The following is a 26,333-nucleotide window of genomic DNA, read 5'->3' on the forward strand; positions in this document are numbered from 1 at the left end:
CACCCTAAGCCAAGTCTCCTTCCATCACTATTTATCTCCCGTTTACCCTCTTCCATCTCCCCCACCCCCTTTCCTCTGAGAATCACCATACTGTTGTCTGTGTCTATGAGGTTTTCTTTTCTTTTCTTTTTTTGCTTAATCCCTTCATCTTTTTCTCATTAATTATTTAATTTATTGATTTTAGAGAGAAAGAGAGAGAGAAACATTGATTTGTTGTTCCACTTATTTATGCATTCATTCATTCATTGTTTGATTCTTGACCAGGAATCGAACCCACAACCTTGGAGTACAAGGATGATGCTCTAACCGACTGAGCTGTTCAACCAGGGCTTTTTATGTCTCTAATTTTTTATGAAGGTTTCCAGGATAATCTGTGACTGTATAAATGACAATCCAGGTTTCATATGCTCTAGTTGACATTCAGTAGACCACACCTGGATGGTGATATGCTCCTGGGGCCCCCTGTGGAGGACAGGTCTTCAAAGATAGCATCCTGAAGAATATCAAGAGGATCATTGGGTTATGTCAGGGTGATCTTTGAATGCTGCTTGGTGACTTATTCAATCTAAAACATTACTCCATCTTTACAGAGGAAAACACATTCAGGTAGTCTCTTGCCAGGGATGATCAGCTCCTTGCAGGTTGAGTGGGTGGTGGGAGAGTTGGGCACAGCTGGGAGGGGAGGACAATGGGATGTGTACCAAAACTCTCCCTAAACATCTGTGGAGAATGCTGTTTATATCCTAGGAGTGTAAAGAGCTTTTACTTTCTCCATTACAGATTTTAGATCTCTGCAATGTCTGACTTTTTCACAGTAAATACTTATTTTAGAAGTAGGTGGAAAGGATAATTTTTAGGAGTTAATTTATTTTATCCCCCTCCTCCACTGGGTTCCATGCATACTATGCCACCTTCTGATATGGCTTCTGTTGTATGTGTTAGGGGCAAATACCATTAAATGTGAATAGTTACAATTTTCCCTACCACCTTCCACGGGAGGTCAGATCCTCAGAGATCCTTCTTTGTTTTCCTCAGGTGGATGATGTGTGGGTATTAACAGGGACAGGCTGAGAGATGGGTGCCTGGCTTTATGTAGATGGTGCAAAAAGCCCATTCTGAAGGGAGAGAAACAATGAGAAGGGGGTGGTGTGAGCACTGCCCTCAGCAGTGGAACTCTGTGAAGGGAGGGATTTGTAAATGGACTGCTAGGAAGTTATGTAACTTCCTCCTCATATTCTTAAGAGAACTGCAATGAAGATCCCTGTGGCTTTCCAAGCCTCTTTGGAAAAGCATGTCAGGTGATGGTCTGAAGCAATGAGACTTAAGAATAGACCAGGAAGCACCAGATTTCTTTGCCATGCTGAGGCTCTCTCACAGGAAAGGACTGTGCTGGCCAGACCAAGGAAGTTCTGGTCAGCTCTATAGCTCTCACTCTTCCCATGTGACTCAGCAGACTCATACTGTATACCTCAGCCTCTGGTGAGCTGCATCAGGAGGAGTCTAGCCTTAGAGGTTGCTGACAAAATGGAATTTCTGGTCCTATGGAGCTGTGCGGACCATATGCTGTAGCAGTCACCCTACCAAGATGCTGCCCCCTCAATAACCCTCCCTGGGCAGAGATTATAACTTCATTTACTCTTTCTTATTACTATTATTTATATTATTTGCTAGGCACTAGGCTAAGTACTAAAGATACAAAAGTACTAAAAGAGACTAAAATACTGAAGATACTTAATGAAGTTTATAACGTAGGGGATGAGGAGTAAGACAGACATAAATCAAATTATTTTGTAACAGAACTCACGAGCTTTTCAATTATGAGGGGCCCGATTGCCCACCACTAGAAGCATAACTCTCAATACCAGAGTTCAGTGAAAAGAAAAAGAACTGTCTATTTGAAGGTTATACAGATTTAGATTATTAGCAGATTTCTGTCATTAAGTCTTATGTTCTTTAAAACACCCACAGACACATAGTTATGCCTCCCCCTGCCAAACCAGGCTAGTTTTAGAAAAGTCAAACAGTTTCCCTACTTCCCAGACACAGTTCAGTTTTACCGGCAGCTCCCAATCACTTGAGCCTGATTGGGGAGGTTTTTCCTGTGTTATGGTGCTCTCCAGCTCTTAATGCAGAACCACGTGGATTTCCCAGCCTTCTTGTAAACTGCATGGAGTTTTTCTTTCCCTTTCAAAGCCACATGAGCCAAAATACCTGCCGCCTCATTTTTAAATCGCTGACTGTGTCCTGTGATGCAGTGGGCAGGGTGACTAATTACAGCCACTCACAGAATTTTATGTAGGCCCCATAAGCTTTTCGTCACTATTTTATGGTTAAAGCCCCTCTCATCTACTTGGGGACCCCGCTCTGTAACAATGTCACAATGTAAAATTGTCACAATTGCAGGAAATCTACGCTTGCTTTGAAAGACTATAACACAGGGATTTGACCCAGACAGGAACATCTGAAGATGAGAAGGAGACATGGAGGGAAAGGGCAGGGAAATGTGCTCCAGGCAGCCTTTGCAGAGGCTGGGTGGGAGAGGAGGGATGTGGCAGGTATGAGAGACCTAAAGAAGACTGGGGAGGCAAAATGGATTGTAAGAGGAGGCACTGGGGCAGGAAACAGGAGTGCCAGAAAATGAACACACTTGAATTTTAAGAAGATTTCCCTAGCCAGAATGTATGAGGGGAGACACAATGTTAAGAGGCTATTTTTCAGTCCTATTAGTGGCTATATCCCCATACAGGCCACAAGGGGGCGTGCATGAGGTGTTCACTGTTACAGGTCCATCACCACGATTCTGAATAACTAAAACATGAGTGCTCACTATGGAATATTGCACAGTTGTTCTAAGTAACGGACTAAGTACACACACAGCAACAAGGACAGGTCTTAACAGCATGGTGCTGAGTGGAAAGAGTAAAAAATAAGTGAGTAAAGTTTATAGCAGAATACCATTTAGGTATATTAAATATACATGCACATTAAACAACACAGATGTTTTCCAAAGACACTCCCACACACCACTAGGGAAGGTGGCAGCAGTAGAAAAAAAGAGATAAAAGGCCATAAACATATAAATCAAGAAAGAAGCCATTGCAGAGCCCAATGATGATAGGGTGCCTTAAAGTGAGGAATGACCCCTGGCCAGGTGGCTCAGTTGGTTGGAGCATCTTCTCCTACACCAAAAGGTTGCAGGTTTGATTCCATACCTGGTCAGGGCACATACCTAGGACCTAACTTGAGGGTTTAATCCCTGGTTCATGTGTACACAGAAGGTAACCAATTGATGTTTCTTGTCTCTTTCTTTCTCAAATCAATAAACATATACTCAGGTGAGGATTTTTTTTTTTTTTTTTTAATGAGTAATTCAACCTCTGCATCCAGGATTTTAAAAAACAAAAAGCTTTTGTAGTTGTTCAGGCAAGAGCAGAGGCACCTTGGTCTAGGGTATATGTAATGGAGATGAAAAGTGGATCCGCTATGTTATACAAATGAATGCATGTAATGCATTTCAGCAGTGCTTGATACATAGCAAGTGCCCTACAAATGCAACCTGTTCTTATTTTTATATTGCAGACACTTAGTGATGAATTGAATATGCAAGGGGAGGGAAAGGGTGTTGTCAAGGATTAACTCCCAGGTACTGGATTGGGCCATTGTTGCTGAGTGGGAGGTGAGCAAATGAAAAGTGAGGACCCACCATTCTTTTTGAGAAATTTGGATGTAAAGGGGAAGACAGAGCTATGCCTTATATGTGGGCAATACTCTAAAACACTTTTTAAAAAATAAGCAATACAGGTTTATTGGAGAAACAACAGAAATTGCAGAAAGAGTCAAACAAATTATTTTGAGTCCCAAACATCTCCTGTGGAGCACCTAAGGTCCATATTTGACACTGAGGAGAAATGGCTCCTGAGACCTTTACAAATGCAAACTTTGTGAAATTCCTGCTAGCATAAGTCTCATAAAATGCAGAATACAGAGATGAGATTGGGTAAATGGTCATTTATTGAGATAGACACCACAGGAAGAAAAGAATGTTTGGTGGATGAAAATGATGCGTCAGGTTTTGAGTTGAAACAGTTTGTGACGCAGTCTGAGATTCTTCTAACAAATACAAAAATTTTGAGGGGCTATTATGTACTAGACCCTATACTAAGTACTAGGAATACATAGGTGAAAAAAAACAGATGATCCTAACGTTATGAGTTGGCCAGTGTATCAAATAATCAAACTGCTAAATATATAATCATAAACTTTGGTAGGGGTTATGTAAGAAATTATAAGATACTATCATGTAAACCATTATAGTTACATGTTTGCTCATATCCCTAACATGTTCCTGTGGAGGTTCCCCAAAAGCACGATTTCTGGGTCTACAGATTTGCTTGGTTTTTAATTACTTTAAAATTTTTTGAAGTGAACTATTTTTTTAGAGCAGTTTTAGGTTTGCAGCAAAACTGAGGCAGAAAAGTTTTATATACCCATCGCTCCCCCTCAATGAACAATTTTCTTTTTAGTTTTAAAAAATTTATCATTTTTGTTAACCAGTATCACCCCAATAAATTCAACGAGGAAAAAAATTATACTTTTGCAGAGTCTTTGGGAAATAGTAAAGGATACTGAAAACTCACAAAGACCCTGGTTTGTTAAAATAAGAGATTTCAGCTTTGGAGTTGGTAAGTGCATAAAGCAAAGACTACATTTCCCAAGGGGTAGTGCGGCACGTCACGAAGAATGAACGGCTCATGCGTAGAGAGGTCCTCTGCGCTGCGACTCAGCTCATGAAAGGGAAAAAGCGCCATTCTCTATGTGCCGGGAATCTTCGAACGCAAGCGCGTCATTATCCACATGCTTTGAAAAGGATTGGAGGGACGCGCCTGCGCCCGCGCTCGCTATTTCCAGCGCGACGTGCTTGTTCCGCCGATGGATCGGTAGGTGGGAATGGGTCGCGATCTGAGACCCTGGGGAGATGGCGGGAGCGGAGGACTGGGGACCTCCCACTGCATCCCCAGTCCTCCATTGCCCAAAAGGCGGTGCGCCCCCGTACCTGGTCTCCCTGGGGAGAGGCGGGGCTCAGGGAGGGAGGGCCCGCGCGGGCCTTTAGGGTCTGCGCTTGCGCAAGGAGGTCTCGCAAAGATGGGAAGCACCACCGGCGGAGATGGGTGCCAAGGCCAGCGAAGGTGGGGAACTCTGCCCAGGTGCGAGAAGATGAGGGCTGTGGATGGGCTCTGAACTCTGGCAGTTTTTATCATATTCTCAAGAAAACAACCTCATTCTCCCTCAGTATACCTCCAGTTGCCTTTTCTCAACTCTGTCCCCGTTTGCAGCCAAAGCGTCAGTCCTTTCTAGTACAGCGGTTCTCAACTTGTGGGTAGCGACCCCTTTGGGGGTGGAATGACCCTTTCACAGGGGTCGCCTAGGACCATCGGAAAACACATATATAATTATATATTGTTTCTGTGATTAATCACTATGCTTTAATTATGTTTAATTTATAACAATGAAAATACATCATGCATATCAGATATTATCGTTAACGATTCATAACAGTAGCAAAATTACAGTTATGAAGGAGCAATGAAAATAATTTTATGGTTGGGGGTCACCACAACATGAGGAACTGTATTAAAGGGTCGCGGCATTAGTAAGGTTGAGAACCACTGCTCTAGTACCTTTTCTTCTCCAAGACTTTTTGGGACCCAGTCCAGTCAAGCCTTGGCTCACGCCACTCCATTGAAACTGCGCCTTGTTAAAGCAACAGATGAACTCCAGGTCACCAAATTCAGTGTTTGAGGCAGCTGATCACTGCCCCTTCTTGAAACACGTTGTTCATTTTGCAAGAAGAACATTCTCGTTGTTAGCCTGGGCTCTCTCTGGCCTCTGCTGATTCTTGCCCCTCTTCCTTTAATGGTTGTAACTGCCCCTAGGCTTCATGCTAATCTCTTACCTGCTTTCACTTATCCATTTCAAGGTTTTAAATATCAATACCTTCTGTGGCGACAACTCTTAAGTTTCCATCTTCAAATCCAGTTCTCATCCTTGAACTCCAGGTTATTGTTATTGTATATTCAGCTCTCACAGGGCATCTCTTAAATGACTGAGCTTTTGAGTTTGACCCTTCACCTTCCCCAGTCTTCTCGTTCTTCCCATTTCTCAGGCCAAACACCCTGAGTTATCCTTGGTGTCTTTTGCTTCTCCTCATCCTCTATCAGTCTGTTAGCACATATTTATCCCTGAAGCTTTGAAGTTTCACTACTAGGTGTTTAATTATAGTTATTTGCTTTGGCACTTGGTTTTTCTTTTCTCTCTAAGAATTTGTGTTTTCAGTTCTTTGACACTCTGTCATTATTGAGATTTACGTATTTATCTGTGTTGTGTCATATCTTTCTTGATAATGTCATTTATTTTTCTAAGATGAAAGCTTCCATAGTACTAAATGAATAGTACTTACTTTGCAGGATTGATAAGAGAGTTAAATAGGATAATCTACATAACAGTGCTTAGCACATGGTAGATACTTAGTAAGGAATAGCTGTCATTATTACCTTTATTTTTCTACCTCTTTCAGGCACCACAATAAATCACCGTCAGTGTAATCTCATACCCTAATAGATGATTGGCAGTTTACAGTAGGCAAACACTTCTGTTTCCATGATCTCTTTTGCTACTGAATGTGTAAATTTGTGGCAAAACTTGAAATTGGAAGGAAGAGCATAGATTTTAGAGTTTTCAGTCTTGGAATCCCAGCTGAAGCACCAATATTTCCTAACTGAGTTACCTAGCATAACTTAACCTATCTGAACTTCAGTTTTCCCACACAAAGAGGGTGTGTGTATAGAATTGCTATAAAGTTTTTTAAATTTTTTTATTTACTGATTTAAGAGAGACAGACATCAATTTATTGTTCCACCCATTTATACATTTATTGGTTGATTCTTGTGTGTGCCCTGACCTGGGATCAAACCTGCAACCTTGGCGTATTGGGACAATACTCTTAACTGACAGCTACCTGGCCAGGGCAGAATTGCTATAAGTTTTAAATGGGAATTACCTGTGTAAGCTCTAGTACAGAAAGAAGCATGGTAGGTACTAGGGAAAACAACTGTCATTTTCTTCTTTACTTTTTAGAAAAACAGTTGATGAATGTAGATTCTTATTGATAGTAGCTGGACTGAGGGTATGGCATCTGAGTGTAGGGTTTTAGATGTCTTGCTTCCCTCTGATTCAGAACAAAGCTCATGTTGTCCTAAGTCCTATGGAATTAATTTTAGAGTGGTTTAAGTATAGGATGTTTGAATTTGTATGGGACCTAGGCTGCTAGTTAGAAGGGCCAGAGTGCTATCTTAGACTGGGTGTTTAGCAAGTAATATATGCTTTCATTCTTCAACCTTTGTCTCTAAGTATTACCTTTTAGTAGTCAAACTTTTCAGTTGCAGGAAAGAAAAAGCTAACCCAGACGTAGCCTAGATGGAAAAGAGGCATTTACTGGCTCTAACTGAAGAGTCCTGGGTATAGCAGTTTCAGACATGGCTATATCCAGAAGACTAAACTATGTCACCAGAATTTTCTGTCTTTCAGCTTACTTTCCTCCATGTTGGTTTCTCTCTGGGGCAGGCAAAGGCCTCTATCAGTTCCAGGCTTTCATGCTGAAAGAGGGTATCGATACCCTCTCTTTGCAGATAGCTCTAGCAAAAGATCTGAAATTGATTTTGGTCAGACTTGGGTTACATATTTCTTCCTGAACTAGTTATGGTGGTCAATGAGAATATAATGTTTTCTTTTGCTTGCTTAAAAAAAAAAATAATAATACTCTTTAAGAAGAATGTAATAATAATACTCTTTAAGAAGAATGTAACACAACCCACAGTCTATAGTACATCAATCACAGTGTCCAGAGTACAATCCAAAATTACTAGTACAGTATACCCATCCTTGGAGCCAAGGTGAGGGACCGTTTCCCAAAAGGAAATTATAGTGCTATTTACTAAAATGGAGAAAAGGTGCCACGCAAGACACTCAGAAGTTGCTCCAGTGATGGTATCAGGCCAGCCTTCCTGCAAATAGTGAATATAAACTCAGCACAAAATATTGGTGGAAAACCCCACTATTTGAAGTTACTGGAGAGTAACCAGAACAGGCAGTAACTGAACAGGACACCCAGAAGAAGGGAATGACACTGGTGAGTTTCCTATTTGTTGTTGTTTTTAATGCCTTGTGGGCAGTATGACAAAGGTGCACCTTCGAAAGAAGGTAGCCACAGAGGAGTTCCAAATCTTTGTATAAAAGTAGTTTTGCCCAAATGTCCATCAATTGATGAATGGAAAAACAAAATGGCATATATCCATGCAATGGAATATTATTCAGCTGTAGAAGGAATGAAGTACTGATATATTCCACAACATAGATCAACCTTGAAAACATTATGCTAAGTGAAAGAAGCCAGTCATAAAAGGCTACATATTGTATGATTCTGTTATATGAACTGTCTAGAATAGGAAAATCCATAGAGACAGAAAGTAGAATAATGGTTGCCAGTGATTGAGGGGAGCAGGGAATGGGGAGTGACTGCTGATGGGTACAAAGTTTTTTCTTGGGGTGATGAAAATATCCTAAGATAGTGGTGATGGTTACACAATCTGGTGAATATGCTTTAAAAAAAACAACAACAAAAGAAAACACTGAACTGAGCCCTTTAAAAGAGTGAATTAGCCCTGGCCAGGTTGCTCAGCTGGTTGGAGCCTCATCCCAATACACCAAGTTTACAGGTTGCATCTCCCATCGGGGCACATACAAGTATCAACCATTGAATACATAAATAAGTGCAATAACAAATAAATGTCTGTGTCTGTCTCTCTCTCTCTGTCTCTCCCCCCACCTCTCTCTCTCCTGTCTCCCCCCTCTTTCTCTAAAATAAATTTTAAAAAAAGAAACACCAGTTTCTAAAATATAAATTAAATAAAACTCTACTAATCAAAAGACACCACTAAGATGAATAGGCAAAGCACAGATAGGAGAAATAATTTTCAAATTCACATCTGACAAAAGACTTATGTCCTGAATATATAACTAATTCTTAAAAATCAGTAATAAACAGACAACCTTTAAAAAGGTCAAAAGTCTAAACAGATATGCCATAAAGGAAGCCAAATAAGCACAGTGAGAAGGCACTCAACATCATTAGTCACCAGAGAAGTATACATTAAAACCACAATGAAATACTACTAAACACTGGCTAAGATGGCTAAAATTGTTTAAATAAAATTAAAATGACAACACTGTATGTTGGCAAGAATATAGAGCAATTGGAAGTTCATGCATTTGTTATTGGGAGTAGAAAATGGTGCAAATACTCAGATTCTTATAAAATTAAATATATACCTCAGACATAAGTGTTTATTCAAAAATAATAAACATCTGCCTGAAAAAGGACTCATATGACTGTTCAAAACCATTTTATTTATAATGGCCCAAAACTGGAAAGAGCCCAGGCACCATCAAAAGAACTGGTTAAACAAACCAGTTTGTTCATACAATAGAATGCTCCTTGGCAGTAGAAAGGAACCAATTCCTGATGTATACAGCATAGATGAATCTCAAAAACATGTTAAGTGAAAGAATCCAGACACTAAATAATTGAATGGCGTGATTACATTTATATGAAGTTCTAGAACAGGCAAAACTAATCTATAGTGAAAAATATCAGACCAGTGGTTTCCTCTGTGTGGCCTTTTAAGTCACTGGAAAGAAGAGAGTGCTACGAGCCAAAAAGTTGAGAGCACTGACCCTTGTCTTAATCTTGCAGGAATTGCCTAGCCTCTCATGGTTCAAGAATAGTGATACGAGCAACCTGGGAACCTTGACTCTGCTTGGCTGGAAGCTTTCCTGCCAGCTGGAAGCTGCCAGGCCTTTCCATTAGGTGTGCTTCAGGTCATGTGTAGCTCCAGTCCCCAGCACCTCATTCCTACTTGGCTTTGCACCAGTAGACATGGCACTGTGAGAGTAGAGAGCCTGAGAAACCTTTGCTCTACTCATAGTGTGTTTTCAGAGAAAACTAAAGTCATAACTGACTGGATCTGGAAATAGTGGTGTAGTAGTTTGTTGTAAAATCATAAAATGAGGTTGTTCTGTGCAGGGTACTACCCAGTAGACCGAGTGATCCTCCAGAATCCTGTCACTCATCTCAGCACTTCAAAATTCTTTCACATTGGCTAGAAATGAGGTGAGATGAAAACATTTTAACAGTCACACGTCACCATTTACATGTGCGGGGGACGTGGTAATCAGTGTCAGGCTGAGTGCAGGAGGGCCTAGGAACATCTTCAGAACAGGGCCCTCCTTCCCTGCTGCCACCCACTGGCTGCAGGGTTGGGCCCTGCGTGGTTTGGTACATGATCTCCTTCCCCTCTAGAAAATGTGGATCAGCTTTTTCACTTTGGTTTGCTGAACATTTCAGTCTTAATCTCGTGTGTCTCTATCTCTGCAGCTACCATTTACAAAAGGTTTTTCTTGTATATACATGTGATATCACTGGAGAAATAAATACCCAAGAAACAATAGTGGTTGCCTCTAGGGGTGGGAGATATTGTACTTGGTGAATTGTTTAAATTTTTTTTTTTTTTTTTTTTGCCCTGGCCAGGCAGCTCATTTGGTTAGAGCATCATTTCTTTATGCCAAAGTTGTGGGTTCGATCCCTGGTCAGGGCACATGCAAGAAGCAATTAAGGAATGAATAAATAAATGAAACAACAAATTGATGTCTCTCTCTCTTTTAAGAAAAAAAATATATATATGTGTGTATATATGTATATGTGTGTATATATATATATATATATATATATCATCAGAGAAGGAAAACTCTGACTCCAAAAAACCTCCGCTGCCTTGCGGCATACCTCTTCAGGGGAAAGGCTAAGGGAGTAAACCCCGACAGAAAATCCGGAGCCGGAGTCCCTAAGGCGGTTCGACGTTGTAGTCAACACCGGCAACTCCTGCGGCGCACCTGAAACCAAGCTGTATTGACTCCGTCTTTCCCTTGGACCCTTCAGCTGCAAAGAGAGGGGGGGTCTGCTGCATGGGCAACAGCAGACCCTCCATATCACCCTGCCCAGGCTCTGTAGCTTCAGCTTCACTGGAGAGGACACTCCAGCGTCATCGCAAGACGTCGATTCAACACGGGAGGAGACAGATACCGTGTCACTCCCGAGTTGGACTGCACAGCCATTCTCGGCGGTGCAGATAGACTCTTAAGAAGCTACACCATCGTCTCTCGAGACGGACGGCTGCCGACGACGACTCCAGTCTCTACCTCTGTCCCATGGCCGTCTCCTCTCTGTGCATGTCTCTCCATCTGGCCTACTCCGTGTGTGTCTGTCTCTGTCTTATAAGGACACTAGTCCTGTTGGATCAAGGCCCACCCCTACCTTAGATTAACGTACATCTTAATTAAATCTGTGAAGGCCCTGTTGCCAAGTAAGGTAACATTCACAGGTACCAGGGGTTAAGACTTCAACATACCTTTTTTGAGGACACAGTTTAACCCATAACAGCAACTAACAAGGCTCTCTTCTGTTCCCCTTCTACCCCAGGAGCCCCATATACCATGGCCCTTGTGTCTGCTGATTCCCGCATTGCAGAACTTCTCACAGAGCTCCATCAGCTGATCAAACAAACACAGGTAAAAGGCTACAGCCCTCCACTCCTAGAGGGGAACATCGCTGTGATGCTGAGATGTGGAAGGGTGGGGGTGGGGGGGTCGTGTTCAGAGAGATTGGACCTGCAGGAACCAAGATGATGTCATGAAGGTGAGAGGAGGAGGAGGGTATGACTGCCGTTCCTGTTGGATTATCTATCATGTGGAGGGTCTCATGATTCTTTGTTTAATACCAGCTATACAATTAACCTATTTAAAGTATATAATTCAGTGTTTTAGTATATTCAAAGAGTTGTGCAACCATCACCATGATCAATTTCAGAGCATTTCATTCATTGCTTGACAAAAGTGCCCTGTACCCAATAATAGTTACTCCTTTTCCTTACACCCCTTACCTAGATAAACAAAGATACTCTTATCAGGCAAGATAATCCAAGTATTTAGATATTATCTCTCAGAAGCCGGTCAAGGGCCAAACCTTTTTTGGAATGTGCAGGGTGTGAAAACCCAGGCCTGCTGAGTTAATCTTTTTATTTTTTAAAGATTTTATTTATTTACTTTTAGAGCTAAGGGAAGGAAGGGAGAAAGAAGGAGGGAAACATCAATGTGTGGTTGCCTCTTGCATACCCTAATTGGAACTGAGCCCACAGCCTAGGCATGTGCCCTGACCAGTAATTGAACTGGAGACCTTTTGCTTTGCAGGACTATGCCCAACCAACTGAGCCACACCGGTCACAGCATGAGTTAACTTTTAGTGCATAAGCCACCCCCTGGCCCTTGGCCTAGGCTCTCTTACAGCAAAATGATCATATTTGAACATCTACTTTAATGTAGCATTTATATCCCAGATACAGCAATAATGTCAGTATGAATATGCCTGACATTTGGAGGAGCCAGTGTGGGGTAGAGATAGACTTAAAGAAACCACTAATCTGTACTTAGAGCAATTGCATATATTTTCATATTGTTTAACTAATTTCATTACTCATTTCCCTCCTTCATCTGCCACTATTTGTACATTATAATAAATTTGTATAGCAATATCTAGCATAAAAATTAGCTGATGGTTAGTGAAACCCAGTTCTTCCTCAGTCCACTCATTTTCCATGAGTATTACATTTTAAGAAGGCTTTGACTCTGTCTCCCAATACATGTGGTTATCAATGTTAGCATTATCGTATCACTTATTTATGTAAGGTAGTTGAATCTTACCAACAATGCCAGTGTGTTACATCATACTGAAGTATGATCATGGTAAAATTCAGTTTCATTATAGAACAAATCAGTAAAGATTGCAGAGCTATTTGTTATATCTTCCCAACAGAATTGGCCCTGCCCATTTACCAGATGTTGTTATAGACCGGCTTTATTACAGTTGGCCATAATTCAACTATTTCTGGGTTCCAAGTCAGCTGACGATAAAGCCAGTCACCCTGTCTTGGCTCAAAGACCTATACTGAGACTGGTTTCTGTGTGTGCTATTGTATGTCAGGGCCCAGCTCCCTCCTAAGGGGAGGGCAGGTGGTAAAGTCCTATCTCTGCCAGCTGTACTTCAGGATGTGTCTTATTTTGGTCAGTTCCTGGCTGGGGTAGTCATGGTGCATCCATGTAACTTAGAAGGCTTCCATAGATTTGGAGGTCTGTACCATCCCCTAGTGTGGTGCCTGTTGGGGCTCAGCAGATAGTAGAGAGAGCCACTGGCCTGTGGCTACTCAGCCTGCATCTGTATTAAAATAGTCAAGAGGCCCAGGGGGGTAAGGGTACAAACCTTTTCCCATCAACAAATGGGTCCTAGAATCGTCCAGCATTTTTGTTGAGTCGGCCTAAACCACTTCACTAAAGTTTCATAATCTTTCCAGGCTGACTCCTATCCCTTCCCTTCCTCTTGCAAGAGAACTCACTTCAGTCTGTTTTTTCTGATTAATATATCTTCTCCCCCTGATTGCTGCCTCTCATTAAAAATGCATTTAGCTTGTCCCACACACACATATCCTTTCCTTTTTGTGGGCCAGTGTTGCTTCCTCCGCCATACATTCTGTTGTCATTATCGGCTAATGGCCTAGGTGCAGTTGGGGTACATATTTTGTACCCAGAAATGCTGGGTGCCCCTACTAGGATCAGATGAGCAGTAGTCAAATGTGGATGTGACTTTGCCTGAGGATATCAGACAGCCTTTCAAAACCTTCTGCATCTCTGGGTGGGGCTGTTCCCAAGGGAATTTGGACCTAGCATGTGGTGCCTAGTGCTTTAATCCTATCAGAAACCACCCCCACTTCTTTTTAATAGCTTTTCATTCACAGAAACAGCAGTGTTGGGTAACTGCACATAGCGTGCTGCGGCTTCTCAGACATACACTGCTATTATTTTGCCCGTTACACCTTTCTCAGCATTCCGTCATCCAAGTGTATAGTTACACAATGATCAGTCTGTTGAGAGTCGCACACTGCACCATCCAGTGACCCGGGATGGAGCAGTTCCCAGAAATCCCTTCCCAAATGATGTCCTTTGTGGTGGGCTGTACCTTGAAAACTGAGTCAAAAGATACTGGCACACAGCCCTGGCCGGGTGGCTCAGTTGGCTGGAACATTGTCTGTGTACCAAAAGATTGCAGGTCCCATTCCCAGTAGAGGCACATACAGGAGGAAGCCGATGTCTGTCTGTCTGTCTGTCTGTCTGTCTCTCTCCCTCCCTCTCCTTCTCTTCCCCTCTTTCCCTCTCTTCCGCTCCCTCCTCACCCCCTCCTCCCTCTAAAAAGCAATGAAAAAAATGTCCTTAGGTGAGGATTAAAAAAAAAGATACCAGTACACATATTCCTGAGTGAAAGACCCCAGTCTGAAAAGTTATATACTGTGTGATTCCACCTATATGACATTCTGGAAAAGGCAAAATGAGAGAGTAAAAAGATAAGGGGCTTGGAAGGAGGGAGAGGTGAAGAGGGAACATGAGATTTGTAGGTAGGTGAAACTGTTCTGTATGATGCTATGATGGTGAGTACCTGACATTTACATGTCAAAACCCATACAATATACAACACAGAAAGGGAACCTTAATGTAATCCATGTACAGTGGAACCTCAGTTCTCAAACTTAACTTGTTCTGCAAGGCTGTTTGAGAAGCATTTTGTCTGAAAACTAAATCATACAGCTCACTAATGACAGGTATCAGTGTGAAAGGGTTGTCAGGTCAAGAATCAAAGTTTTGTCCTGGCTGCTATGGCTCAGTGGATTGAGCGTCGGCCTGCGAGCCATGTGCCGCTGGTTCCATTCCCAGTCAGGGCACATGACTAGGTTGCACGTCAGGTCCCCAGTTGGGGATGCGAGTGAGAGGCAACCACACAGTGATGTTTCTCTCCCTCTCTTTCTCCTTTCCCCTCTCTCTAAAAATAAAACAAATAAATTATTTTTAAAAAAAAAGAATCAAAGTTTTGTTCAACAACCAAGACATTTTTTTCCTCGAACAACTTGGTTGGGAACCGAATTGTTCAAGAACTAACTGTTGGTTAATTAATTGTATCAAATGTACCACAATAATGCAAGATGATAATAAGGTGAAACTGCAGGGGAAAGCAGGTATATGGGAACTCTCTCTACTGTCTGCTCAATTTTTCTGTAAACCTAAAACTGCTCTAAAAATAGTTTGCTAAAAATATTTTAAAGCTAAAGAAAAAGAAGATACTGGCACATTGCTCCAATTCCATTTGGTCACCAGCAATTTGTCCAGGCTATCATCACACTGTATAACCATAATGTCTCTCAGAGGGATGCCATTCAGGACTGCAGGCTCCCATTTGACTTTGTCAGGTTCTAAAAGCAGGGGTGGTCTTGGCAAATATATGGCTTTACCCTTCAGGGCACTTGGTATACCTGAGTTAAGAGCCAATAGTATTCTCTTACTCTGAACCTATCTTGAAGTATTAATATAATATTGAATTTATACCATTGCATAGCCCATTTATTCTTTTACCCTCAGCGCCTGTTCTCCTTTTCTCCATTTGCCATTGATTTTTACCCAGATTTTTCTACCCTTGAAAGGACATTAGGTTCAGCCACTGTGCTAGACCACATTGCAGGGAGCAACACTAGTCTAACAAGAGTCATGTCCTGCCTCTTCCCTACCCACTCCTCAGTCATTCTGTTATGTAGGGTAGGGCCACATAGGTACAGAGCTAGTGGGCTGTTCCCACAACTAGGCAGTACAGCTGCGTTCACCATTGACTCCATTTTGCCAGGCACTTAGAAATTCTGACTAAGAATCATCTCTGCTTCTGGTGTCTCCAGTTGCAGCCCTGGTCCCAGGACCACTGATGTGGGGAAGAATTGTGCCAGCATCCTTCCCCATCCCTTCTTCCCCAGGTGACTTGATCATAGATATATGTGTTAATTTCTGGACTCTCAATTCCAGCCCATTGCTCTATATGGCAGTATCACACCATTTGACTACTGTAGCTTTGTAGTAAATTTGGAAATTGGGAAATGTGAGTCCTTCAGTGTTTTTGTTTTTCTTTTTCATAATCGTTTTGACTATTCTGAGTTACTTGAATGTCCATATGAATTTTAGAATAAGCTTATCAATCTCTACAAAGAAGTCAGCTGGAATTTTAATGGGGATTGTTTTGAACCTGTAGATCAACTTGTCTTTTCTGATGGAGAGTCATTAAATCTATAATTTATGATTTAATTTTAATGTCTTTTGTAATATGTTTGCATTAGTCAGGGGGGAAAATCCTTTTGAACTGGTCCTGAGTTTGGGTCTAGAAGCTGAGGGCCATATTTGTGGGGCCTGCAGCCTGACTGCAGGGCGCCATAGCAGGACAAAGGGACTCCCTCAGACCCTGCTGCCTCATCCTTGCAGGAAGAGCGTTCACGGAGTGAACACAACTTAGTGAACATCCAGAAGACCCACGAGCGGATGCAGACAGAGAACAAGAGTGAGTAGCTGGGCCCAGGAGAGGAAGGGGATTAGAAGGGGATGTGGGTTAGGACTGGGAACATCGCTGCTATCTTTTTCAAAGGTACTTATGCGTGTGTCCGCAAAATCCAAAATGAGCTGTTCCTTAGGCTGGAGGGACAGTTTTCCCTTAGGCTAGGTGACCTAAGGTGACCTCGTCGGCAGCCGTCCGTCTCGAGAGACGATGGTGTAGCTTCTTAAGAGTCTATCTGCACCGAGAATGGCTGTGCAGTCCAACTCGGGAGTGACACGGTATCTGTCTCCTCCCGTGTTGAATCGACATCTTGTGATGACGCTGGAGTGTCCTCTCCAGTGAAGCTGAAGCTACAGAGCCTGGGCAGGGTGATATGGAGGGTCTGCTGTTGCCCATGCAGCAGACCCCCCCTCTCTTTGCAGCTGAAGGGTCCAAGGGAAAGACGGAGTCAATACAGCTTGGCTTCAGGTGCGCCGCAGGAGTTGCCGGTGTTGACTACAACGTCAAACCGCCTTAGGGACTCCGGCTCCGGATTTTCTGTCGGGGTTTACTCCCTTAGCCTTTCCCCTGAAGAGGTATGCCGCAAGGCAGCGGAGGTTTTTTGGAGTCAGAGTTTTCCTTCTCTGATGTGCCCTGACTGGAAGATCGAACCAGCAACACTTAGCTCGCAGGCCGACGCTCAATCCACTGAGCCAAACCAGCCAGGGGAGACCTAAGGTGACCTAGGATGCAGATAACAGACTACCTAGTGCTAAGGAACCTTAAAATCCCCCAACTCTAGGGACTGGAAAGTCAGTGAAATGAGGCTGCATCTAGGGAAATGCCGCAGAGCGCACAGGCACCCAGTTACTGGTGTTCTAGAGGGAGCCCCTCCCGGGGTGCCTGAGGCCCTCAGAGTCAGGCTCCTGGCCGTGTGCTTTCCAGCTCGGAGCACCTTTGAGAATTGTTCTCTAGTTTCCCCTGTGCTGAGAAATATTTTCTGTGTGTATCACACTATGGCAAAGGTAAAGAAGTCCTTTCTTAGATGTAGTGATGGCATTTGTACCACATGAAAATGTGAACTCATAGTATATGGCGTTCAAATGCCTCGGGAGCACTTCTGAGCCAGTAAAACTTGTGCTTCAGCCCACGGCTTCTCAGTGCCCCCCAAGATCTGATCCTGGTATGCTAGAAGCAGTGCCACATTCCTGCCAGCTACCCCTCACCCACATCTCTTTCTCCCTGGGCTTACTCTGCAGTCTCTCCCTATTACCGGACAAAGCTGCGTGGCCTCTATACAACCGCCAAAGCCGATGCAGAGGCCGAGTGCAAGTGAGTACCATCCCACCCCTGCCATCGCCTCCCCTTCCTCTCCCAGGTGCTGGACTGCAGGAACCTGTGGACCACAACCCCAGCCTACCTTTCCTGCCATGTGTGAGCCTCCCCTTGGGGCCTGCCTTCCCTAGAGCCCACTTCTGGCCCCCTTTTTTCTAGCCCTGCTGTTTTATAGATGGCAGCAAGGCAAAGGTCACATCCCAGTGCTACCATTTACTAGTCATGTGACCTTGGACAGGCACTTCAGTGGAGAATCAGTTGCTCCGTCATTAAAATAGGGATAATAACTACCTATAGAATTGTCAGCATAAAATGAGGTAATGCATAGAAAGTGCCTAAGACTAGTGTTTTTCAAACTCTTAACCATAGGAAATATACTCTCTATTGTTGCAATAATAACAACAATAACTACACTGTGCTAGGTGCCATTCCCAATACTTTATATATTTACTTCATTTAATCCTCAGAGCAGCCCTAAAATGGGGCTTACCCCATTTAACAGATGAGGAAACTGAAACACCAGGGGCTGTGTAATCTGCCAAAAGTCACAACTAGTAAGTGGGGGAGCCCAATTTTAAACCCAAAGTCCCTATTTTTTAATACCGTGCTAGAATGTTATAACAATGCTTTTCCACAGCACACACACTTATTTTATGTGTACATATATCACAGAATTAGAACAAGAAGTACAGTTCTTAAAGTTACTATTATATAGTCTGTTCTATTTTTTAAATACTGGTTGTTACCCAAGAAATTAATTTCATGATTCACTGACGAGTCATACTTACAGTTTACATAACGCTGTCTTGCACATGCGGGTGGCAGCTAACATGCCAGGCCCAGGGAGGTGACAGCCACGCACTGGTGACAGCACACTGAGCATTACTGATGGCTCTAGGGCTCTTCCTGTCTCCCATCTGGCTCTTCCTAGGTTCTTCCCTGTGTTCATAAGCCCATATCATCTTTGCCTGCTGTCAGTCATTCTGCAACGTTCTGCTGGTGCCACCCTGCATCTGGCACTGGGCAGTCCCCAAATAGAGACGTAAGGACAATAGGGATCCTGCCTTCAAGGGCAAGCAGTCCAGAAAGAAAGTTTGCAGGGCTGTGTAGTTGGTGGGCCAGCAGAGTTGGGGCCACTGACCTGGGGGTCTGGGACAGCCTCAGGGAAGAGGAGAGGCTGGAGTTGGGGATCAGTAGGCAAAGAGGAGAGTGTGCAAAGGCCATGGGGGGCCTGCAGGGCATGTGTATTTGGGGACTGAGAGCTAGTCCTGTGCGGCTGGGAAGAGGGGCAGGAATGTGGAGGGCCTTCAATACCTGAACTTTACCGTGGAGTGATACGGAGCCAGTGAAGATGTAAAGCAGGGAGAAACCCTGGCTGCCACATAGTGAGCAGACTGGGTGAGATCAAAGGCTTGTTAGGAGCCCGGGCAGGAGATCCTGATGGAGTTGAGTTGAGGCGGTGGCAGTGGGAATAGAGAAGCAAGAGGGGGTTCAAGGGCAGTTTCTGAGATCAAATTAGGGACCAGATGGGAGTGAAGAAGTAGAAGACTGCAAAGTTTTTAGCTTGGACAAAGTTAGTGGGGCTTTTATGACAGGTTGGGGAGCGAAACGGAAGAGTGGGACCAACTTAGGGGGAGGAGGCAGTGGATTTTGATTGACAGTATTGCCTTCTTGGCTCTCCAGGCAATCAGTCCCCACCCCGGTCTTCTCCCTCATTTGCAGATTTCTTATCTGGCCACAGCTGGGCCCTTTCGTGGTCTGATGGGCTGGAGTTTGGCTTGTGGAGTCAGAGTGACTCGTGCTTATTTGAGAATAAAAGGCAAACTGTCCCTTTCTAGCTTAACTGCTGACAAAGTGAGGTGACAGTTTCTGAAACCAGTTTGGTGGGGACTTTTCTCTGGGATTGACTTGCCAGAGTTAAGCTTATTTCATAACTACAGGTCCCAACTTCTTGCATTATGCTGCCGTTTCACTTTTATAGACTCAAAAATGTGTATATTCATTGGCTAAACCCTGAGCAGCACCTCCTCAGCACCAGATGCCGTCCTGGGCACAGGAGAAGAGGTGAGGTAGGAAAGACGCCAGCCCTGCCTGCAGGGAGCTCCAGAGCTGGGCAGGGAAGACACATTATCATGTGTCCTGAGCGCTGATGCAGGCGCTACAACACGCGTCAGCTCACTTTCTAAATGGGTGAATTAAGACCATTTGGGACTGAAGAGGCGCCAAGTGCCAGCTTCAGGAACTAGTCCAAGTCCTGAGAGGCGTTGCTGTCTACTGTGTGCACCACGCTGCCTCCCAGATCATTTTCCTCCTCCTGCTTAACAGAAACGGAAAGGACCCCTGTGTCCTCATTTAACAATCACCTCTTTTTTTAAAAAGGCTGTGAGGTAACAATGTGGCAGCAGGAGTCACAGGGAAACAAGATCGAAGATCTCACTTTCCATATTCCAGTGGCAGACACCCATTCCCAGGTGGAACTAGTTATTTACTAACAGTTCAAAAGGCATTTCTCAAGATGTTGCTCCACAAGGGCACAACGAGCAGCATGAGGGGGGGTGTGGAGCACTGACTACAGACAGTGGGTCGTTATCAGCCTCAGTCACTCAGGGTGCCGGCCTGGGGAGGTGGTTCGAGGAGTGGCTGAGCTTCCCAAGGGTCGAATGGCTCACGGGCCAAAGTGTCAAGTACGTAGAGGACAGAATGAATGCCTGGTCCATCCTCCTGAGCCGGCACTGGGGCCTGGACAGCAGACCACTTGCCGGGGGGCACCTGCACCGTGGCTTTTGTTCCATATTACTGACCAGAGGGGTGCTCTAGTCTTGACACATCGCAGGATGCAACAGCTCTCCCTCCTCACCCTAGATACAGCCTACTTAGAGTTAGGCACAGAAGCCACATGCCTGCGACGCTAACTTTTATTACCTTTATCCTTCTGTGGCGGCCCCTCCTCAGCTGCACCCTTGATGTGGGCAAAGGAAAGGGGTGTGGACAGGCAGCTCCCACCAGTTCCACTTGGGTCGTGCCCCTGGGCTCAGCTGCTTTGTGTATAGCTTTGCAGGCACAACTCCAACTATCTCAGCACAAGAAGAAGGCCCAAAAGAAGTTATTTTTTTCCCTTTTGTATTTTTCATTTTCACCCGAATCAAATAATTACACTATGAATTTGTATGCAGCAGTGTTGGAGTATTTTAAAGGGCCCACACCATAATAGCCCCTTACTACTGGTCAGCAGGGCGGTGCTGAGGTTGGGAGGGGGGAGGTTACGGCTTGGGGCCCTTAACTGCATTCAACAGAATGATTTATTTTGAATGGAGATCAGATACTGATATTGATTTAATTTCTTATTTTTGCATAATTTCAGACTTATATAAGTGTAGAATTTTACCACATCTGCTTTATCATTCTACATACACACACACACACATTGTTTTTCTGAACTGTTTACATTGTAGACATGATGCCCCTTTCTAAATATATCAGAATTTCCTTAAAACAAGGATATTCTTTTTTTTTAACCAGAATTTATTATATAGCTAAATCACAACTTTACATTCCAAATGGACTAAATGAAATGTAGAATGGTTTAAATATAAAAATAGAAAAGAATGTCCAAACTCAGTTATATTGGAATAGAATCTTAGTAATCATTAAAGAGTAGTGTGTTCCCCCTGGGCAGGTAGCTCAGTTGGTTAGAGCATTGTACCTATATGCCCAGGTTGTGAGTTCAATCCCTGGTCAGTGCACATAAAATTGATTAATGTCTCTGTCTCCACCCCGCCCTTCCTCTTTAAAATAAATAATTTTTAAGATACAAATTTATTTTTTATGAAACAGTAAGAGTATTGTGTTCAACCCAATGTCATAGGAAGGACTTGGCCATAGCAGAGCTATGCACATGGATTCCGAATGACAGAAGATAGTCCTTATCTGGAGCTACCATGATTTTATGTTTCTTTATCTGATCCTAAGAAAGGTTAGGTCATTCTGAGGATCAATTTCACGGACTATGCTCTTGGCTTTCATTGCCGGCTGATGAAGAAGACCTGTGTGTTGAATTGTTGAGTTGTCCAAGGTTGTTTGGATCGGAATGTCTTCTGCATTTACAACCATTGTTCCAGTAACCCCTTTATGGCTCTGTATCTTCTTAGGGTTTCCTCCACCTCTGCCAGTATTTTCGTTTAATCCATTAGGAGCTTTCTTTTGTGGTCAATATTTGTCAAGAGTTCTGAGTCACCGAAAAATTGCAGGTGGTAATGATGGGGGATCTACAAAGTGCCCAAGGACATTCTTCCATAACCATGGTACAATTCTCAAAATCAGGACTGAAATGAAAATTTTAATCTACAGATTTTGCTTAAATTTCATTTCTGTCCACTAATGTCCTTTGTAGCAAAAGAAGTTTTTTCTAGTCCAGGCTACCATTGTTTTTAGTTATCATATTTCTTTAGTCTCCTTCAATCTGAAACAGTTCTCAGACTGTCTTTACCTTTCATGACCTTGACATTTCGAAGATCAAAGGCCAGTGATTTTGTTGAATGCCCTTCCATGTAGGTTTGTCTGACATTTAGTCACAATTAAATTCAGGTTTTTCACTTCGGGCAGTGATAGAATGGAAGTGATGTTGTTCTCGGTACATGATATGAGAAGACACTGTCCCCTTGGTTAAGGTGGTCTCTTCCAGGTTTCTCCTGTGTCAGGTTACTACTGTTTCCCGTTGTGTAATTAATAAGTATCTTATGAGAGATACTCTGGGACTGTGTAAATGTCCCACTTCCCATCAGACCCACTAGTTTTTGGCATGTGTTTTGATTCTTGCTTAAAACAGTTGGGTTTGTTTTTTTTTAAAAGCTCCCCATGGGATTCTGATATGCAGCTTGGATTGAGAACCCCTCCATTAATATCTCACAGATACAGCTAGGACATGCTACATAAACCAATGTCCCCCAGACATGCCCAGCAGCAATGATCAGACTTTCAGAGCTCCTTTTGGCCTCCTGGCTTTTACTCCTTCTTTGCTTTCCTGGATGCCCAGTTGCCCCATGTCCCCGTGCTCACAGACCTGCAGTGCCTCTAGCTGAGTCCTTCCTGCATCCTATACCAGCCACACTGAAATGATGCTCTGAGCATACTGGGCAAGGTGTTTGCTGTTCCCTACCCCATCTTCTGGCCTCTGCCTGGTGAACTCCACAAGTCCCACCCTGTGGGACACCCATTGGTACACCTTCTGTAAAACTGTATTGTGTTCCGTTCTCATGTCTCCCTCCTACTGAACTAAGGCCTTCAGAACCATGTGGGCATTTCATAAAGGTTTGTTGAGGCATGGACTGGAGAGTGACCCAAACAAGCGTGTGCAGCCTGTTGAAATATACTTTAGGGAAGATACCCCAAGGTCTAGGATGAAGCAGCCTTCCTCTGGCAAGGATTTGTGTTTGTTCCTGCCTGGTTGCTTGGGCTCCAGTGAATCTGGATCCCCCATAAATAACTCCAGAGGTTCCTGGGGCTGCAGCTTTTCGGGAATGAGGTCCCTCTGCCCCCAGCCCTGCTCTGAGCCAGCCACTCCCCACAGTCCTCTGGAGTGCCTCCTTTCACGTGTCCCACCTTGGGCAGACCCCAAGTTTTTCTTCTGTCTTCCAGACCTCAAGAGATTGTTGGTGACTGCCCACATGCAGCGACGTTTCTTTGGGATATGGCCAATGCACTCAGACAAACGCCACTCTCTCTGCTTTGCTTACCTATCTAGGATTCCCTTGGGTGTTATCGCCTGCAACTCCCGCCTGTCTCATCAGTTTTTTTATGCTTCTAAGATTAAAAACCACCTCTGTAGGGTTCATAGTTTTCAGCACGAAGCTTGGTCTGTATTATTAACCAGAAAAGGAAGTCTACGCTTTGTGCTTCAGCCAGACCTCTTCTTTCCCTTCTCCCACCCTCAGTATCCTCAGGAAAGCCCTAGATAAGATTGCGGAAATCAAGTCTCTGTTGGAAGAGAGGCGGATCGGTGAGTTCGACACAAGTTTGTTTGGGTTCCTTGACCAGGCAGAGGGAGGGCTCCTGAGAGCAGCAGTCATGTCTTCCTGCAGGGGGAGCCTGTAACCTCAGCCTAGTGTCATGGATCTGGCCATGGGTTTTTGACACAGGCACACGGGGGCACCCTGGCACTGGGAAGGGAAGGGACGTCGTTCCCAGGGTTCAGAGGCAGGGCCTCCTCATTCTCCCTCTGCATACCACAGTGATTTGCCTCAATGCCTCAGGTTCCTCTCCCTCCTCCACTGCCTACGGCAGTTGCCACCCACCTTCAGTATAATCCGTATAATTTTTCAGTATAATCCTTCAGTATAATTTGTATTCTGCATCTGAGAGTCACACCAGGATGTCCTGAAGCCAGCCTTTCAGATGGAGTTTACACAGGGTGCTGGCTTCTAAATCCCTTCCGACTGCTTTCCCACCTTTCTTGCCCTTTCAATAAACCCACAGTGGGCAGACTCCTCACCCATCAAAAATGTTGTCACACTGCCTGCTCAGTGCTAAGGTGGGCCTGGGGGCAGGCACCCTATCCCTGTTGCCTCAGGGGCTCACTTCCTTCCCACAGCTGCCAAGATTGCAGGCCTGTACAATGACTCGGAGCCTCCTCGGAAGACCATGCGCAGGGGCGTGCTGATGACTCTGCTGCAGCAGTCAGCCATGACCCTGCCGTTGTGGATCGGGAAGCCTGGTGACAAGTGAGGGAAGGCTCAGGGAGGGGCAGCTGGCAAGGGAAGGGCTGGGACTAATACTCTGTTCCATCTTCAGGCCGCCCCCACTCTGTGGGGCTATTCCAGCCTCTGGGGACTACGTGGCCAAGCCTGGAGACAAGGTGGCTGCCCGGGTAAAGGCCGTGGATGGGGATGAGCAGTGGATCCTGGCTGAGGTGGTCAGTTACAGCCACGCCACCAACAAGTGAGTGGGCGCACCCAATCCTGTGGGAACTGGGTGTAAAAGCCAGCTCCTTGGGCTGCCTCCCCTCCACCCTCCTCCTGGGTCTCCCACCTAGACTGTGCACCTCCCTGCATGCACTGTTCTTTCATTCGCCCACAGGTATGAGGTAGATGACATTGATGAAGAAGGCAAAGAGTAAGTGTGCTGGCCAGGGAGGGGCAAGGGAAGCCTTAGGGACAGTCATGCTGCTGGGAAAGAGCCCCCTACCTAGTCATGGATTGACCTAAGCTCCCCTCCAGGAGACATACCCTGAGCCGGCGGCGTATCATCCCACTGCCCCAGTGGAAGGCCAACCCTGAGACAGACCCCGAAGCCTTATTCCAGAAGGAGCAGCTTGTGCTGGCCCTGTATCCCCAGACCACGTGCTTCTACCGTGCCCTGATCCACACCCCTCCACAGCGGGTAAGGCAACCCCTATGGGAGAGATCATCCATGACACCAGTTACCAGCAGGCTGACCAGATGGGTCCTGGGGTCATTTTCCCATTTCCTTCCTCTCTTGTCCTTGAACAGCCTCTCTGGGCTGGGAGGGTGCTGTGAGCTGCCTTCTCTCTTCTGCTGACAGTCTGCCCTGTAACTCCCCTCCAGCATGTCCTCTCAGCAGTACCCGCCAACCTGCAGAGCATTAGCAAACCTTGAGTGGAGTGGACCTGATGTGTCCGCTAGTCTTAACTTTGCTTTGCATTGAGATAGGAAGCCTGAGCCCCAGGTTGGAAGTGCCGTGCTCAGGGCCTGTCTTCCAACCCCCAGCTCCTGCATCACTGCCCTTTCTTTGCCCGAGGCTGCTGCTCCTTGAGCTTGTGATGCTATTGCTGGCACCCTGGTCACCTGTCACCAATAGTGGTTTAAAGGCTATTCTCCTCTCTTCCTCCAGGATCCCTGCCTGCTGCCCTCTGAGTTGTCCTTACTCCCCTTAACATAGAGTCCCTCCCTGTGTCAGTAGTGAGTCCCCCTATTCCCTGCTCCTTATCCCATCCTGGCCCTTTGTTGCTGAGAAGAGGTCTGTAGTAGCAGGGACTGGGTGAATATGAGAACAGGAAAGGCTAGGGGCCCATGCACCAGAGGGTCCTATCAGCCTCAGCTTGGGGGTGGGGGGGCCTTGCCTAGGGGTTTCTGACCAGCCCCTCCCGTCCACTTCCTGCCACAGCCCCAGGATGACTATTCGGTCCTTTTTGAAGACACTTCCTATGCAGATGGTTATTCCCCTCCCCTCAATGTGGCCCAAAGGTACGTGGTGGCTTGTAAGGAGCCCAAGAAAAAGTGAAGCAGGCTGGCAGACTCAGTCTCCTGCCACCCTCAAGGGGGAATGCAACAAAAGATTCGGTGTTCAAATAAATATTCTTCCCCTTTGCCCCTGTCTCGTGGATTTTACTTTTCCAGGCTGTTCTTACGCCTTCCCACATGGGGTATGTTGGGAAACTGGAGGATACAGAGGGCCGTCTTTGGTCCCAGTGGGCATTTACTCTTTCAGC

General features: G+C 44.7%; 1 protein-coding gene across 1 annotated transcript; it reads left to right on the forward strand.

The window, feature by feature from the left end:
- Positions 1-4,759: 4,759 nt before the first annotated feature.
- On the forward strand, positions 4,760-26,212 carry SGF29 (SAGA complex associated factor 29). Its single transcript, XM_090277514.1, has 10 exons — positions 4,760-4,937; positions 11,591-11,679; positions 16,507-16,582; positions 17,815-17,887; positions 23,821-23,885; positions 24,477-24,606; positions 24,677-24,823; positions 24,962-24,997; positions 25,102-25,264; positions 26,009-26,212. The coding sequence occupies exons 1-10, from the start codon at positions 4,814-4,816 to the stop codon at positions 26,123-26,125; spliced, it is 1,020 nt and encodes a 339-aa protein (XP_090133640.1). The 5' UTR covers positions 4,760-4,813; the 3' UTR covers positions 26,126-26,212.
- Positions 26,213-26,333: the final 121 nt, after the last annotated feature.

The sequence above is a fragment of the Furipterus horrens genome, unplaced genomic scaffold (genome assembly GCF_987537825.1).
Source record: "Furipterus horrens unplaced genomic scaffold, mFurHor1.1.pri manual_scaffold_5, whole genome shotgun sequence".
Lineage (NCBI taxonomy): Eukaryota > Metazoa > Chordata > Mammalia > Chiroptera > Furipteridae > Furipterus > Furipterus horrens.